This window comes from Vombatus ursinus, unplaced genomic scaffold (genome assembly GCF_900497805.2).
Source record: "Vombatus ursinus unplaced genomic scaffold, bare-nosed wombat genome assembly UNPS02014810.1, whole genome shotgun sequence".
NCBI lineage: Eukaryota > Metazoa > Chordata > Mammalia > Diprotodontia > Vombatidae > Vombatus > Vombatus ursinus.
Window position 1 is genome coordinate 15,864,324 of NW_020954588.1, and position 15,421 is coordinate 15,879,744.

Genomic DNA, 15,421 nt, shown 5'->3' on the forward strand with positions numbered 1-15,421 from the left:
ATGAGAGAGAGAGAGAGAGAGAGAGAGAGAGAGAGAGAGAGAGAGAGAGAGAGAGAGAGAGAGAGGTGGCTTCCTTTTATCCAACCCTGGAAGATTTGCATTATATAGGATTTTGACAAGTACACTTGCAGGAATCTCAGGAGCCCAGTAGAACAAACTAAGTAGATGGCGATAGATACCGTAAACATTTAATAAAATTTGAGCAAAAGCCAAAACACAAGGAGAACCCAAAACACAGGCTTGGGTGGACCCACAAGACCTGAGTGTAGTAACCCAAAATATAAATATTCTGGGTGGGTCCAGGACCTGAGGGAATCCAAAATTCCTTGTAACCATTTCTGGCATTCCTAGAGAGTAAATGAAATCAAAATCAAGATCAAGACAACATTCTTGGTGCAAACAATCTTTAGTCACATAAAGTTGGATTTAAACAGTCTAATAATAAGTTTCCCAAATAATATAATAAAGGATGTTCCCACATATCCAAGAAGAAAGTGGATGGATTCTCTGGGGGACAGTCAGTCAACAAACATTTCTTAAGCCCTTATGCACTAGGTACTGTGCCATCCTTCTTCCTAGCATGCCCATGATGGGATTATCCTCTGCATGATTGTTGCCGTGGGACCTGAGCTTGTCCCAGGCACAAGAATTCTTGTCCGGGATTCTGGTCCCAATTCTGTGAATTGCTAGCTGTGTGAACATGAACAAATCACTTCCCCCCTTTCAACCTCAGTTTCCTCTTCTATAAAGTGGGGATGAGAGCACCTACCTTGAAAGATTACTGTGATGATCCAATCAACTCCAGTAATACTAAAATACTTTGCTAGTTTGAAAGCACTACATAAATGCTATTATTTCTGAATTCATTTTTCTAGCCTTTTCATTACTCGTTTCTGGGGCCACTGCACATATTTGCTAATCCCTGGCTTGGCTTCAGTGTGCTCTCTGAGGCCATGGGATGAAATGACACTTGCATTAGTTCATGTGATACCCCAACTTAAGCCATGGAATTCAGCTGCTTAGCAAGGTCCTCCTACCAGCTGAGCCAAGTGACCCCATGCAAAAACCTACAAATCCATAAAATATCTCCACCAAAGAATGTTTTTTAAAGGAGCAAAACGTGTAGGCTTCACTCTCTTTTTTTCTTCCAGATCTAACCATGAAGCCTCCTTATGGAAAGCCACCAGTGCTGTTCTCAAGGTATAACCTCTCAGCATCAGAGGTCTAGAACTGGAAGGAACTTTGGAGAGGATCTATTCCTCATTGTATAAAGGAAGAAATGGAGGCTTTCCAAACTTGAATGGTTTTCCCACAGTCCTCAAGTTAAGCAAATGGCAGATTTGGGACTAAAAACTGGGTTTCATGCCACATCATAGAGCATTCTGTTCTCTTCATCATGATCCCTTTTCCCACCCCATTGTACTTGCTAGTTCATTTAGCTCACTGAGGGGCTCGCGTTACCTTTGGAAGTTTTAGATGAGAAGGCTCCTTCTTCTTGAAGAAAGGTATCTTCTCAGTCATTTCCAATCTTGGAGAGGACCCTTGGGCACTGAGAAGTTAAATGATTTGCCCTGGGTCACACAGCCAGGATGTATCAAAGTTTGTAAAAGGCCAGCTCAGAGCTAGTCACACTGCCAAGATGCCTCTCTTGTTACCTGGTTATGTGTTTCGATATTAAGAAGACAAACGAACATTACCTCGAGAATTATATCTTGTGGAGTTGGCTCTGGTTTATAGGCTAGAATGGCCGGTGGCCCAACCTTTGGGATTGTTTCCAGAAATGGTTCAAAAAACATTTTGAAGTCTTCTTTAAACTTTAAAAGGAAAAAAAAGAGCGTAAAATACTTTTGGTCTGGGCACAGATGGTGTCTCAAGTTGTATAATTGTGAATTTTTACCTCCATGTCACACAAAATGTCTAATTGCTGCATCTTCTCATGTAGCGCCCATTGTGCTAAGGGGAGAACAATGAGCATTACTTAATAAGGAAAACATAAACCTGTGAAATGTCTATTGTGCTAAGTCATGGGATCATGCATACAAAACAGGAAGAGACCTCAGGGATCTTCTAGTCTAACTACATCTTACAGATTAGGAAACTAAAGAATGGAGAAGTGGCTTGCCCAAAGTCACTGAGATTGAAGGAAATAGAAGTGGAATTAGAAACCCAAAGTCGGCATTTCTTCCATAACACTACACTGCCCATCATATTTCCCTCTCTTTTTAAATTTTTTGGCCGTATCCCAAAGGCCCACGTTATGGCCATGCTCTTTACAGTGAACAGATGGAATTGATCAACAGGTACTTGGGGGTAGAGGAAGAGCTATTTATAAGGGCGTACCATTCTTCAGAATTTAGACTACAGCCTCAAAAGCTATGAGAGACATCATGTAATGGATAAAAAGCTTATCTTGTAGCCTCAGAGACTTGCATTCAGAGCTTGCTTTTGACATGACCTGACTGTGGGACCCTGGGCAAGTCACAACCTTCTCAATGTTCCAGGCAACTTCCTAAGACCATAAATTGCAGAGCATGTCCTAACCTATACAGGTACAGTAGTTTCCTCATCTGGGAGTTCCTTGTACCAATGAAATCCCAGGTCCAGCCCCATCCTTTATAAAGCTAAGACTGACATAAGATGTAGGGATAAAGAGAAATGAACTGGATCTTCTCCCAAATGCCATTTTTATTGGACCATTCAAGGGGCAGATAGGGTTTTTAATGTCCATTTACCTCGTGTTAATGGGCAATAGGAGGTAGGAGATACATCCCCAGGTTTAAAGGAGCCAAAAGAACCTAGAAGGAAAATGCACAGTTGTCATGTTACAACTGTTACTGGGAAAATACAAACCAATCCACCCATAAAATATAGTCATTTCAATGGTGCACTTGCCACTCGATCTACTCTCTTGATGTCCTATTATACTTGCCTTGCCAACACAAGACCCCAGACAAGCCCCACTGTCCGTTTTCTCTGATCCTGCTCTCAGACTGCTAAGAGATGCTATGGAATGTCATCTAACTGGGCTGCCTGCTTCAGTGACAAATCTATATGACCTGATCTCAGCTGGGCCATCACTGCTGCTGAACAATTCTTTTATTTGGCCAGATTCATCTCCTTAGATTATGTCACTCCTCTGCTCCAAATCCTTTCGTTTCCCTCACCAACAAATAAAACCCAAACTCCTTAGCCTGATATTCCTGAAAGACCCTCCACCATCTGACCCCAGGTTACCTTTCTAAGTTTATCCCTTTTATTCCCTGAACTCAAGACCAAAGGGGAAAAAAAGGAATACTCACGAACTACTGCTATTTTTTGTACTGCACTCTTTAAATTTTTAATCCTTGTCTTTTTCTGGTACTCTGGTATTATTTCCAGTATCTTCTTTTGGGATATATTGTCCTTTGCTGCAACTGTGGCATACAATGAACTAGTAAATAATTGACTGAGAACTGAAATTCTGGGTGGTTACCATGGGCATTACAAAAGTGAACCATTAACAATATTGTTGTGCCATAAGAAATAATGAATATGAGAAATTTAGAGATCCAGGGGGAAAAGACATACATGAACTGATGCAGTGAAGAAGGCAGAACCAGGAAAATCATATACATAATGATATGAAGGTATATTTAAAGCCTCCTTCTTAGTACAATGGAAAATATTAAGAAATGATATTTTCTCCAGCCTCAGGCCCTTTGTGGACTTTTCCTTGTGGGAAAATGTATATGAGGGGAATGGGCAAGGAAGGAATTGGCTGGTTGTAGTGGATACTTAAGTGACTATTGTTAGGGATTATTGTTCTGGAAACCAAAATTATATGTTAACATAATATGACTTTTTTCTTCAAAATTCTTATAAATGTTGCCTCATTTGAGGCAGAGAAACGTCCTAGGGCACAGGGGAATTGTGATAGTTTGGACAATTCTCTCTCTAAGCTAGAAAGTGCTTGATTTCGATTAATGTTAAATTAATACTATATTAACAATACTATAATAATACTAATAATTAAAATTGTTTCCAGCAGACTTGTACCTAAGAGTAGACGTTAATATCTGTTTCCTGGACAATGAATATGATCATGTAAAGAAAAGCAATATAAAATCAAGCTAAATTCTGAGTAATTATAATGACCATGATATGTTGAGTTTAAGACACCTATAGGACATCCAATATGAGATATCTAACGGACAATTGGAGATTCAAGATAGGAGGTCAGGAGAGAGGCTTGATAAGTAGGGCTAAGAATCATCAGCATAGAAATGATGATTGAATGATGGGAGCTGAGATTAGGGCAGAGAGAAAAGAGAAGAGGCCCAGGATAAGGTTTTGGGAGACACCCAGGATTCAAGGGCATGACCTGGATGAAAATCCAGCAAAGGAGACTAGGAAGAATTGGTCAGATAAGTAGGGGAACAATCACAAGAAAGCAGTGTCAGGAAAGTACACAGAGAAGAGAATGTAAAGGAGAAGAGGGTGATTGGCAGTGTCAAGGCTGCAAAGAGGCCAGGAAGAATGAGATTAAAAAAAAGCCATTAGATTTGGCAATTAAGAGATAGTTAGTAAATTTGGAGTAATTGCAGTTAAATGATGAGGTCAGCAGTCAGACAAGAGTGAAGAAGAGAGTGAGCAGGCACCCATTGTAGATGGTCTTCTCAGAAGTTTGGCTACAAAAAGGATGAGAGCTATGGAGTGATAGCTAGGGGGGATGGATGGATCAAATGTGGTTTTTTGGGAGGATAAAGTAGACATAGGCATGTTTGAAGTCAGTTGAAAAGTAACCAGGAGAGAGGGAGAGATTGAAGATAAGTGAGATATAGAAGGCAATCCATTGGGGAAGACAGATGGAATGGGATCACTTTGTCATGTAGAGGGGTTTGCTTTGACAATGAGAAAGGGCCAGTTATTCACATGGGATAGAAGCAAAGGAGGAGAGAGTGGCAGAGGACATCTGGATGATGTGAGATGGGGAGGAGGAAAGCGAAGGTGGTTTTGGAGAATGGCCTCAATTTTTTTAGTGAAATAGGAGGCAAGGTTCTCTGCTAAGAGGGTCTGACAAGGGGGAATCTTGAACAGCATGGGGAGGAATGCAATGATTTTAAAAATCTGATATGGAGAGTGAGGTATTGAGTTGATAGGAGGTTTAAAAGGATTGCCTTCTGTGTAGTGAGGGCCAAGCTGAGATTACATAACATAAAGTTGAAATAGAACTAGTCTTCACAGTCTTGATACATATTCTTGTAAAGATGTAATCATTGTGTCCTTTGGTTTTAGCTATTTTTTTTTCCTTGTTGCAAGGAGGGGGAGGGAGGAGCTCTTTTGTCTAGAGGAAATCTATCTGAAAATGACTGTGATATAAAAATAAAAGGCATCAAGAAAACTAATTTTAAAAAATAAAATAATTAAAAATAAAGAAATTACCAGTAAGACATAACAAAAAAGAAAAAAAAGGAAACTGCAATCAAATAATTGTAAAAATATAAACTGATCCAGAGAATAGAATATAAAATTGTAATGGAAGCCAAGTAATTGGAATAGCACATTGCAGTTGGACCTTATGTTATTGAATTAAATGGAAAATGAGATTAAAATGTAGAACTCGAAGTAAAAGGGTCTTTGTGGCTACATCCTGCTGTGTGTTATAGTATTGTCAGTCTGCGTCAAAATATCTATGACAACTGCCAAGGGTAGACATTGAGGCCAGAAAACACTTATATCCAAAGATTGTATATACAACATCACATAGACATCACTTACCAGACATTGGATATAACACTTACACCTGAACACCAGACAAAGTAAGAATGGGGCATTAATTAGCAGAGAGATTTTCAAAAGAAGGTGTCATGTGTATTGCCTCAGGCCCAACTGGTAAGAGGAGACCTCTCCCTAGCTTTACTCTGTGTAACACCTTTTTTCACTCAAATACTGATTCTCACAAATTATTGGGTTCTATATGGGGTTTTCTTTCTTTTTTTTTTGGTGAGGCAATGGGGGTTAAGTTATATGGGGCAATTTTGGAAATGAGTACCTTCATTGACTGGAACCCCATCCCAGCTCAGTTGAGAACCTCCACCATCATCTGAACTCAGTTTGTCCCTTACTAGAAGATGAGATTAAAAAGCATACATTTTTAAAAGGAGGCATTACAAGATTGGAGAAAGGTAACCCTCCTACTTTCAGAAAAGGTGAAGAATATAAATAGAATATAAATTGGGCAGAATGAAGAGATGTCATTGATAAAACAATCATTATAATAAAGTCTCCTATAAATGGTAGTTAATTACATATGAGAAACAACTGGACCTTGGAAGAGGGAGCTTCTTCTTCAGGTGAAAGCAGATGAATTTCTACACAGGAGAAGCTTTCCTCTCCAGGCTGCTTAAGTCAGTTGCTTGCTATTCATGGTGAGGCCTCTTTTTCCCCATCATCCTAGCATTTCCACAGATAGGTTCCAGGCTTTGGATAGTCATGGTGGAAAGATAAGACACTTGTTTCAGCTAATTTCCTTTTTTTCTTTCACGATTACTAAACTACCAAAGTCAGGAAACCTGATAGACACAGTGTGCCTGACTTTTAGCAAGACATTTGGCAAAGTCTTCAGCAATATCTGTGTAGACAAAATGAGGAGATGTGGACCAGATGATAGTTAAGTAGATTTAGAATAGGTTAAATGAAGGAACCCAAAGGGTGCTGATTAAGGAATTAAATTCAACTTGGAGGGAAATCCCTAGTGGAATATGTAGGCCTCTGTCCTTGGTCCTGTTCTGTTCAACATTTTTTTTTTTTTTTTTAGAAAATTGTTACTTTGGTGCCAGTGAAATAAAGCTGGGAGGGATAATTAACCCACCATGTACCAGAATAATGATACAAAAAGATCTAAAAAGTTTGGAATGATGGGCTAAATATGATAAAATGAAATGCACTTACTTCAGTAAAGCAACAATGCACAATTTCATTGATGGAGGTGTTCCTGCTATGGATACAGATAGCAACTCTTTACTGTTTATTTAGTGCACAGTCTTCACAAATTGCTGGGACCTCCCCCCACTTCCCCCCCCAAAAAAATTATCACCAGGTGGGCAAATCTCTGGCAATGGGCCTCTCCATATTTAACTAGTCTAGTCATCAGGCAATAGCCACATGTACAATCCCTTGTGGAGCCAGTAATTGAAGCCTTTCCATTTCAGTGGCACCTGACAAAATTTATTCCCCACTGACATCACCTTTGAGGACCCAGCCACTTTCAGGCTACAATGAAGTCCTGGACCAGGACTTCAAGTAGAGAGTTATTATATGGAATAGGAATACAAAGTTCTACATTTGGTTTCAAAAAATCAGTTGCACACATACAGGGAGGAAGGGACAGACATGGCCAGAGAGTACATAGTAGGTAAAAGATGCAAAAGCATAGTGGGACCTATGCTTAATTAGGGACCTAACCCTAATTGCGCTCGGATGCATACAAAGTACATAGTAGGCAAAAGATGCAAAAGCTCAGAGATTACTAAGAAAAAGGAAAAAGGGGGGAAAAAAGCTAGCTCCAAATTAAAAAGCATTACCAGAATCTAGGAGTTGTAACAAATATAAGAAGGAATTAGATCTGACCAATGGAAAGGGCTGCTTTAATAGTCAGAGAGATCCCCATTATTGAGGGGTCTTCCAGTGATTAAAAAACAGCAAATGACATACCAGGTACTGTGCACATAGGTATACAAAAAAAGAAGGAAAAAAAAACCAGTCTGCTCTTAGAAGGCTCACAGTCTAATGGGGAAGACAACATACAAACAATTATGTACAAACAAGCTATATCCAGGATAAACTGGTGGTAATCTCAGAGGGACAGCACTAATGTTAAGGGGGAACAGAAAAGGCTTCTTGTAGAAGGTAGGATTTTAGCTGGGATGTGAAGGAGGCTGAGATGATCAGGAGGGAAAGAGAAAGAGGGAAAGCATTCTGGAAATGAGACAGAGTCAGTGAAAGTGCTGAGAATCAGGAGGTGGAGTGTCTTATGGGAAGATCAGTGAGGAGGCCAGTGTTACTGCAATGAAGCTCATTTGAAAAAAGAAGTATATGGAGGAGAGTAAGGTGTTAGAAGACTAGAAAGGTAGGAAGGGGTTGGGTTGTGAGGGGCTTTAAAAAAACCAAACAGAGGATTTTATATTTTATCCTGAAGGTGGTAGGGAGCCAATGGTGTTTATTGAGTGGGGGTGGGGTGTTATCTGGTCAAACTCAAATGTTAGGAAGATCAATGTGACAGCTAAGTGAATGATAGATTGGAATGGGGGAGGGAGAGGCTGGAAGTAGGGAGACCAACCAGCAAACTATTGCAATGGTCTGGGTATGATGAGATGTGGGCCAGCACCAGGATGGTACCCTAGGTCAGAGGAAAGAAAGGGGGTGTGTGTGTGTGTGTGTGTGTGTGTGTGTGTGTGAGAGAGAGAGAGAGAGAGAGAGAGAGAGAGAGAGAGAGAAAGAGAGAGAGCGAGACAGAGACAGAGAGAGAGAGATGTTATGAAGTTAGAATGGCAAGAGATTGGACATGAGGAGGTGTGGCGAAAGAGAATGAGGAGTCAAGGATGACACCTAGGTTGCAACCCTGGTTATCTAGGGGGAGGGTGGTGCCCTCAACAGTAATGGGGAAGTTAGAAAGAAGAGAAAGATTGGGGGGAAAGATAATGAGTTCAGTTTTGGACATATTGAGTTTAAGATGTCTCTGGGACATCTAGTTCCAGATGGTCAATAGACCGTTGGAGATGCAAGTCTAGAGATTAGAAGAGATGCCAGGGGTGGAAAAGTAGATCTGAGAATCATCATCATAGAGATAATAATTGGATTCCTGGGAGGTAATGAGATCACCAAGCAAAATAGTATAGAGGGAGAAGAGAAAAGGGCCCAAGAAGAGAACATTTTGGAATTCCTAAGATTAGTGAGTGTGACCTGGCTAAAGACCCAGCAAAGGAGTTTTTCAGCTGTAGAATTCTATGATTATATGATTTTGTGGTAAGTGCAGCAATTTCTTTGATAGTGGTAAGGAGAGCAAAGCTTATCTCTACCTTGCCCTTTAAAATTAATTTCAATTGATATCTTTCATTTTTATATCTACCTACATTTTCCAATATATCTTCCTCAGTCCCTCCCAGAGAGGTAATCCTTATAGTAAACAATAAAAAAGAGGAGGAAAAAAAAACCAGTCTAGGGAAAACCAAAGAATGTATGAAAAAAGTCTGACACCATATGCAGTATTCCAAAATCATAATCCCTCAGCTCTACACAGTGGCAGGGAGAGGTGCTTTTGCATATCTCTTCTTTGGGGCAAAGCTTGGTTATTATAATTTTTCAGCATTCAGTTGTAGCTGTTTTGTTGTTCTTTCCATTTACGTTGCGATAGTATTTATATTAGTTTTTTTGGTTCCGCTTACTTCACTTCACATCAGTTCATATAAGTCTTCCCATGCTTTACCATATTCATTATTTCTTCTAGCCCAATCATATTCCATTACATTCATATAATACAACTTGCTGTAATATAATACAACCACCATTCTCTAATTGATGGTTATCTACTTTGTTTCTAGTTCTTTGATACTATAAAAAGAAGTGTTGCTATCTTTTGGCATATGTGAAGGCCTTTCTTTTGTTTGACTTCCTTATGACATAAGTCTAGCAGTGAAATCTCTGGTTCAAAGGATATGAACTTTTCCACCACTTTCTTTGTAAAATTCCAAACTGCTTTCCAGAGTAGTTGCAGAATAATTCATAGCTCCATCAGCAGTGCATCAATGTGCCTATACTTCAATAATCCTCTCCACATTGGGTATTCCCCTCTTTTGTTATCGTTGCCAATTTTCTAGGTGCACAGTGAAAGCTCAAGGTTGTTTAAATACTCACTTCTCTTGTTATTAATTACTTAGAACATTCTTTCACATGGTGGTTAAAAGTTCAGAATTCTTCTGACTGCCCAGCCCTTTTTCAGTCTTTTTAGTTGGTTTGTAGGGCAACCAAAGGCATTGGTGGGGGTGGGGGTGGGAAGGAATATACTCACTCTAGTTCCACCCAGCTTGTTTGCAGTTTTCCTAATGGAGTCCCCAGCATGATTTAAAAGGGATACAGTCTCCTACCCCAGAGATATGATAGGAGTTAAAAGGAATTTCAGACTATAATTCATATAATGACTTAGAATGAAAGATCATACTCATTAGCAAGAGAAAAGGAAACCAAAGAGTAGGGTTTCTCTAGCCATGGGATCTTTACACAAAAGAACTCATTGTCTTGGGGGGGGGGGTGGCCCACCATTGTCAGATCTCTTTGAAACTGATTATATTCTTCTATATTAAGAATAACAAATGCTGCCAATGTGGAAAACTAGGCATGCCATTATACTGATTATGGAGCCATTATTGAGGTAATCTTTTTGGAAAGCAACAATGAGACCTACAACCAGGCAACGGCTATAAATAACAATTTGATTTACTGTTTTGCTCATTATCTTGACTTAAGGGAGTGATGGAGATAATGTTAATAATGAAGATTAAGCTTAAAACATGTCCTGAGTACTTTTTATTTTTGAGAGCTAGTTGTTCAACATTTCCCAGGGCAGACCACCCAACCCATTTTGAGAGTGAGCAATCTTTCAGGTCAGATTTCTTGTAGAAATCAGCATACTTTCTTCTTATGCCTGATTTCTTAGGAAATAAATAAATCTGGATGGCATTTCAGATGAATGAAAGCTAAATAAATTATTTTTTCCAGAATGAAGAACTAGGCGCTATTCTTTTTCTGATAGTCTCAGTTCTTCCACTTGACCTTTGATGATTTTAGGTAAAATCCTGATAGTCTAGAAACAATGTAATAGCAAAAAAGGGTTTTATGCATCACTCAAGCATATAAGGTCTGTCTACTTTATGTCTATTATGTTTAGAGACATCATAGGATCACACAGAATGACAGAGCTAGAGCTGGAATGGACCCATCACCATATTTTACAAATGAAGAAACTGAGGCCCAGGGAGATTAAGTGCCTTATCCCTGGTTACAATGGCAGTAAACATAAAAAAATGGAGTTTGAACCCAGGGTCCTTTGACTCCCAAATCACTGCCCTTTCCGCTGTACCATAAGATTGAAAGGATACTGGTGTTTTATCTACTGGTATGAATGAATACTCTAAGAAATCCAGTCACTTACGGCTTATTTTTTTCTCATACTGATCCTGAAGCCAACTCATTTCTGTCTGCAATGCTACATCAGTTCCATGTTTTGTTGAAATTGTTGTAATGATCTCTTCCCTGAAGTTCAGACAAAAGATTACAATTATGAATATAAGTGAAATGATCTACCCAAGGTCACATAGGCAATAAGCATCAGAGATGAGATTTTAATTCAGATCCTCTGTATCATAGCATTAGAAAGGTTACTAGTATTTCTTTTACTGGTGTGAAAATACAATCTAAGAGCCATTCCTTGAGAAACTCACATTTACATAAGAATCATCTAAACAAGAGGATTGTTTAATACCAAAATAGTACTTGTATGTAGAAATGATAGCATTGATTTTCTGTAAGAAAAAAAAATGTCTTCTATCCTTACCTCCCTACCATAGTTGAAGCATTCATATATGACCCTTGGTTCTAAATCTGGATTGCTAACTTAAAATAAGGGTGATGGCCACCAAAAGAGCTAACATGATGTTAGGTTTGCCTTAAGACGAGCATAGAATCCAGGAATAAGGAGGTGCTGTGGTAGTCCCATCAGACCACCCCTGGAGTGTTGTCTTCTGTTTGCAGCGCCATATTTGAGGAAAGACATTGCTAGGCTGGAAAACATCAAGGAGGTGACCAGGATGGTGAAATGTCTTAGTTCATGCCATCTGAGGATTGGTTGAAGGAACTAGACATGTTTATCAATCAATAAGCATATGTTAAGCACTTACCATGTTCCAGGTTCTGTATTAGATGCTAGGGATACAAATATCCAGAATGAAACATTCTCTACTCTCAGGTAAAGAGAAGTCTTTAGGGGACATGATAGTTATCTTTAGGCGAATGAAGAGCTAGTTGTAGAGGGAATAGGCATGTTCTGCTTGGCCCCAGAGGGGTGAATTAGGAGCAATGCTTGGAGGTTACAAAGAAGCAGATTTAGGTTTCAAATTCCCAATAATTAGAGCTCTCCAAAAATTGAGTGACCTGGAGTTAGTTGGTTCCTCCTTTCATCAGAGAGGTAGTAGAGGAACTTTTTTTGGGTTTAGGTTACACTAAATGGTTACTGAGGTCCCTAACAACTATAGAATTCTGTCATCTATATGGCAGAAAATGTATCATATTCGTTTTTCAATGTTAAAAAAATCATGCTTCATTCTGGGTCCCACATTTTAGGCTGGAAAAATCCAGAGAAAGCAACCATGACAGTGATGTGTCTTGCGTTTGTGGCATATGCAGGAAGAGAAGATGTTTATCAACAACTCAAAAAACATATGCAATATTAAATATCCATTATGTGGCAGGTATTATTCTAGGCATTAGAGATACAAAAAGGATGAATGGAAGATTCTCTACTTTCTTGCAAAGAAGAGGTGGCTTGGGTGATACTTCTTTTCATCTAGAAAATGAAGATGCTGGATTAGATGAAGTTTAAGTTTCCTTCTGGCTCTAAATCCTAAGCTATTATTTCCATAAATTAAAAATAAAATAAATTTAGAAAAAGAAAATGTGAAGAAACAAATAAATAAATGGTTAAATGAAATATTAGAAATCTGGAATTCACTATAGAGGTCAATTTAAAAATTTAGCATCAAATTTGATTGTTTTGTTCAAACCAACAATTTTTATTCTGTTGTTAACCAGCAAGTTGTAAAAATGAAAAAAAAAAACCTTCTTTTTTTCTGTATGGTTCTTAAATGATTTGGTGGTCGAATTCACCAGAGATTGATTCACAATCTCTTCCTGAAAATGAGCATCCATTGATCACATTGGTTCTTTCCACCTCTCGTAGCTTCCTCTTCACAAATGACCACATCCTTATAATTTATGAATGTCTAGCTTCACTTCTGCATTTGGATTTCAAATCAATATTTTCCTTTTCAGGAATGTCTCTTGAGTTTTATTTCTTCGACTACCTTTCTGGTCTTTCTGCCTTCTACCACTTTTTTTTTTTTGGTCAAGGCAATGTAGGTTAAGTGACTTGCCCAGGGTCACACAGCTAGTACATGTCAAGTAACTGAGACCAGATTTGAATTCAGGACCTCTTGACTCCAGGGCCAGTGCTCCATGCACTGCACCACCTAGCTGCTCCCTTCTACCACTTTCTATCCTTTCTCTATCATGTGTTGCAAAAGATTCCACTCCCCCCCCCCCCCCCAGGAGATTACTTTGTCCAGAAGGACACATACAAGTGGAGAATGACTATGGTAAGACTCCTTGTCCAAAGGGGACACAGGTCACTTCATAGATCACTTCACCTCCAGAGCCACAACTAGAACTACACAAGACAGGCAGGTGCTTATGATGCAAAATGCCTCGTACTTAGCAAATGCTTAATAAAAATTTGTCAGATTGAATTGTGTTGAACATGCAGTGAGATACAAGGTAAACATTATTTTTTATGAATATGCATATTTTGACGTCAGAGAATTCTGTTGTCCATGGCACAAAGGTATTTATTTTGTAATTGAAAAAGTGTGTGGTGGTGGTGAGGTACGATGTCATAGCGAGGACTCAAACTCTTCAGGGTATTGTGACTTGCCTAAGGCTTCCAGATGTCTCATTCCAGGTATGCTTGCTTCCCAGTTAGAACCAGCTACAATTGTTGTCATTGTTCTTGGTCTTTCCTTCTCGAAGAGGACCAGTGACATCAGGAGGGTGATGTCTTGACTTGCACGTGAATCAGACTTAAGTGAGGCAGAGCTGTGCAAAGTCATCAGCCTCACTCTCTCCTCCAGAGTCATCGGAGTCCAATGGCAAGATCCAGGTCAGGACAACTGGCGATGGCTCAGGATGTAGTGGAAGACCTTGACTTTTTTAAGCTAAGGTCTTTCCCAGATCTCAGATTGCCTGAGGCACTGCCCATTCAGTAGTTAAGGACGAGATAAGAATTGAGGCAAAAGATAGCCTAGCTTGCCTTCCCAAAAGGATCTATCTGGGAGGGGAAGACCCTCAGATAGCAATAACATTGAAGAGAAAAATGAGAAGCACATACCACGGAACCATGGTTTGGGCTAGCACATTAGAGGTCAAATGGATGTTAAGGGGAGGCCATTGGTTCACAGAACCACCAGGTACCTTGAGGCCAACTACTTCATCTTTTGTCACTTTGGGCTAAGGAGCTGGTGCCAAATGTGAGTTCAGACTGGCCCTGGAGACCTGATGGCTAGGCATGTGCTGACCCACAGCTTGTTTTCATCTTCTCTACTTTCTCCATCATTAGCTCCCAGATGTGTGGACAGAGAAGCTGGGGGGAGGCAACTCCCTCCCCTCGATATCCTACCCTTGGTTGTAACAGAATCTTAGACAGTGAGGTTCTTCCAAGATGACATCTACTGAATTGAAAATGTCTTTCCCCTGCTCCTTCTCTCCCCTCGATCATTGCTAACCGTCTTAACCTTCCCCTTCCCCAGGGCAGATCCTTCTCTGCCCTTCCTTTTCCCTATGCCCTCTGAAATTCCCACATTATTTATCCTGAATCTTTTCCTCTCCTGTACCTTCCATTTTCTGGATCTCAAGGAATCCTCGTTCTCCCCAGAAGATACAGAATTTCTAGTCACCATCTTCCCTTGAAGATTGTCCCTTCTTGCTATCCATACTGACACACCAGGCTAGGAGAACGAGTGGACATACAACTTGCTTCCCAATGCCACAATTACACCTTCCTTCTGCTGCCAGCACCCTGCAACTTCCTCATCTTTGAGGTTCAGAGCATCCCTCTATAGTAGCAGTTCTCAAAGCGTGGTTCAGTGACCCTTGGGAATGTTTGTTTTTTGGGTGGGGGGGTCCAATAGGTCAAAACTATTTTCATAATAATACTTAAATATTCTAATTTCTAATGTGATAAACATCAACAGATCTAACCCACATAAACAAAAGCTCTCTGCGGAGGTCTCTAATAATTTTTTAAAGTGTAAGTGGGTCCTGAGACCCCAAAGATTGAGAATCACTGCTCTGTATCACCCAGTTGTTGCTATAATGCATCAGCCTCTTGTCCTCCTCTTTCAAGTTCAGTGCCTGACTCAGTCTTTCTCTTTTCCCCATCTCTAAGGCTTCATTAGACATGTGGATATCCCCTCAAACATCTTAGCATCTTGATTCACAGATGACCACCTGCCAGAAGTAACCTGTTTCCTTTAAATTGCTATGACTCTTACTGCCTAAACTGCTTAGGTGACATTTAGATGCGCTTCTGTGTATTATAATCATGTACATATTTGTCTTC

The 15,421-nt window shown here is 39.7% G+C and overlaps 1 protein-coding gene across 1 annotated transcript in view; it reads right to left on the reverse strand.

Moving 5' to 3' along the window:
• Positions 1-15,421, reverse strand: part of ERICH6 (glutamate rich 6) — a 41,806-nt gene that overhangs the window by 23,870 nt on the left and 2,515 nt on the right. Inside the window, exons 3-7 of the mRNA XM_027876042.1 lie at positions 11,186-11,286; positions 3,300-3,413; positions 2,733-2,795; positions 1,898-1,953; positions 1,698-1,814 (exon numbers count right to left, since the gene is read on the reverse strand). Coding sequence (XP_027731843.1) covers positions 1,698-1,814; positions 1,898-1,953; positions 2,733-2,795; positions 3,300-3,413; positions 11,186-11,286 — 451 coding nt within the window. The remainder of the gene's footprint in view (positions 1-1,697; positions 1,815-1,897; positions 1,954-2,732; positions 2,796-3,299; positions 3,414-11,185; positions 11,287-15,421) is intronic.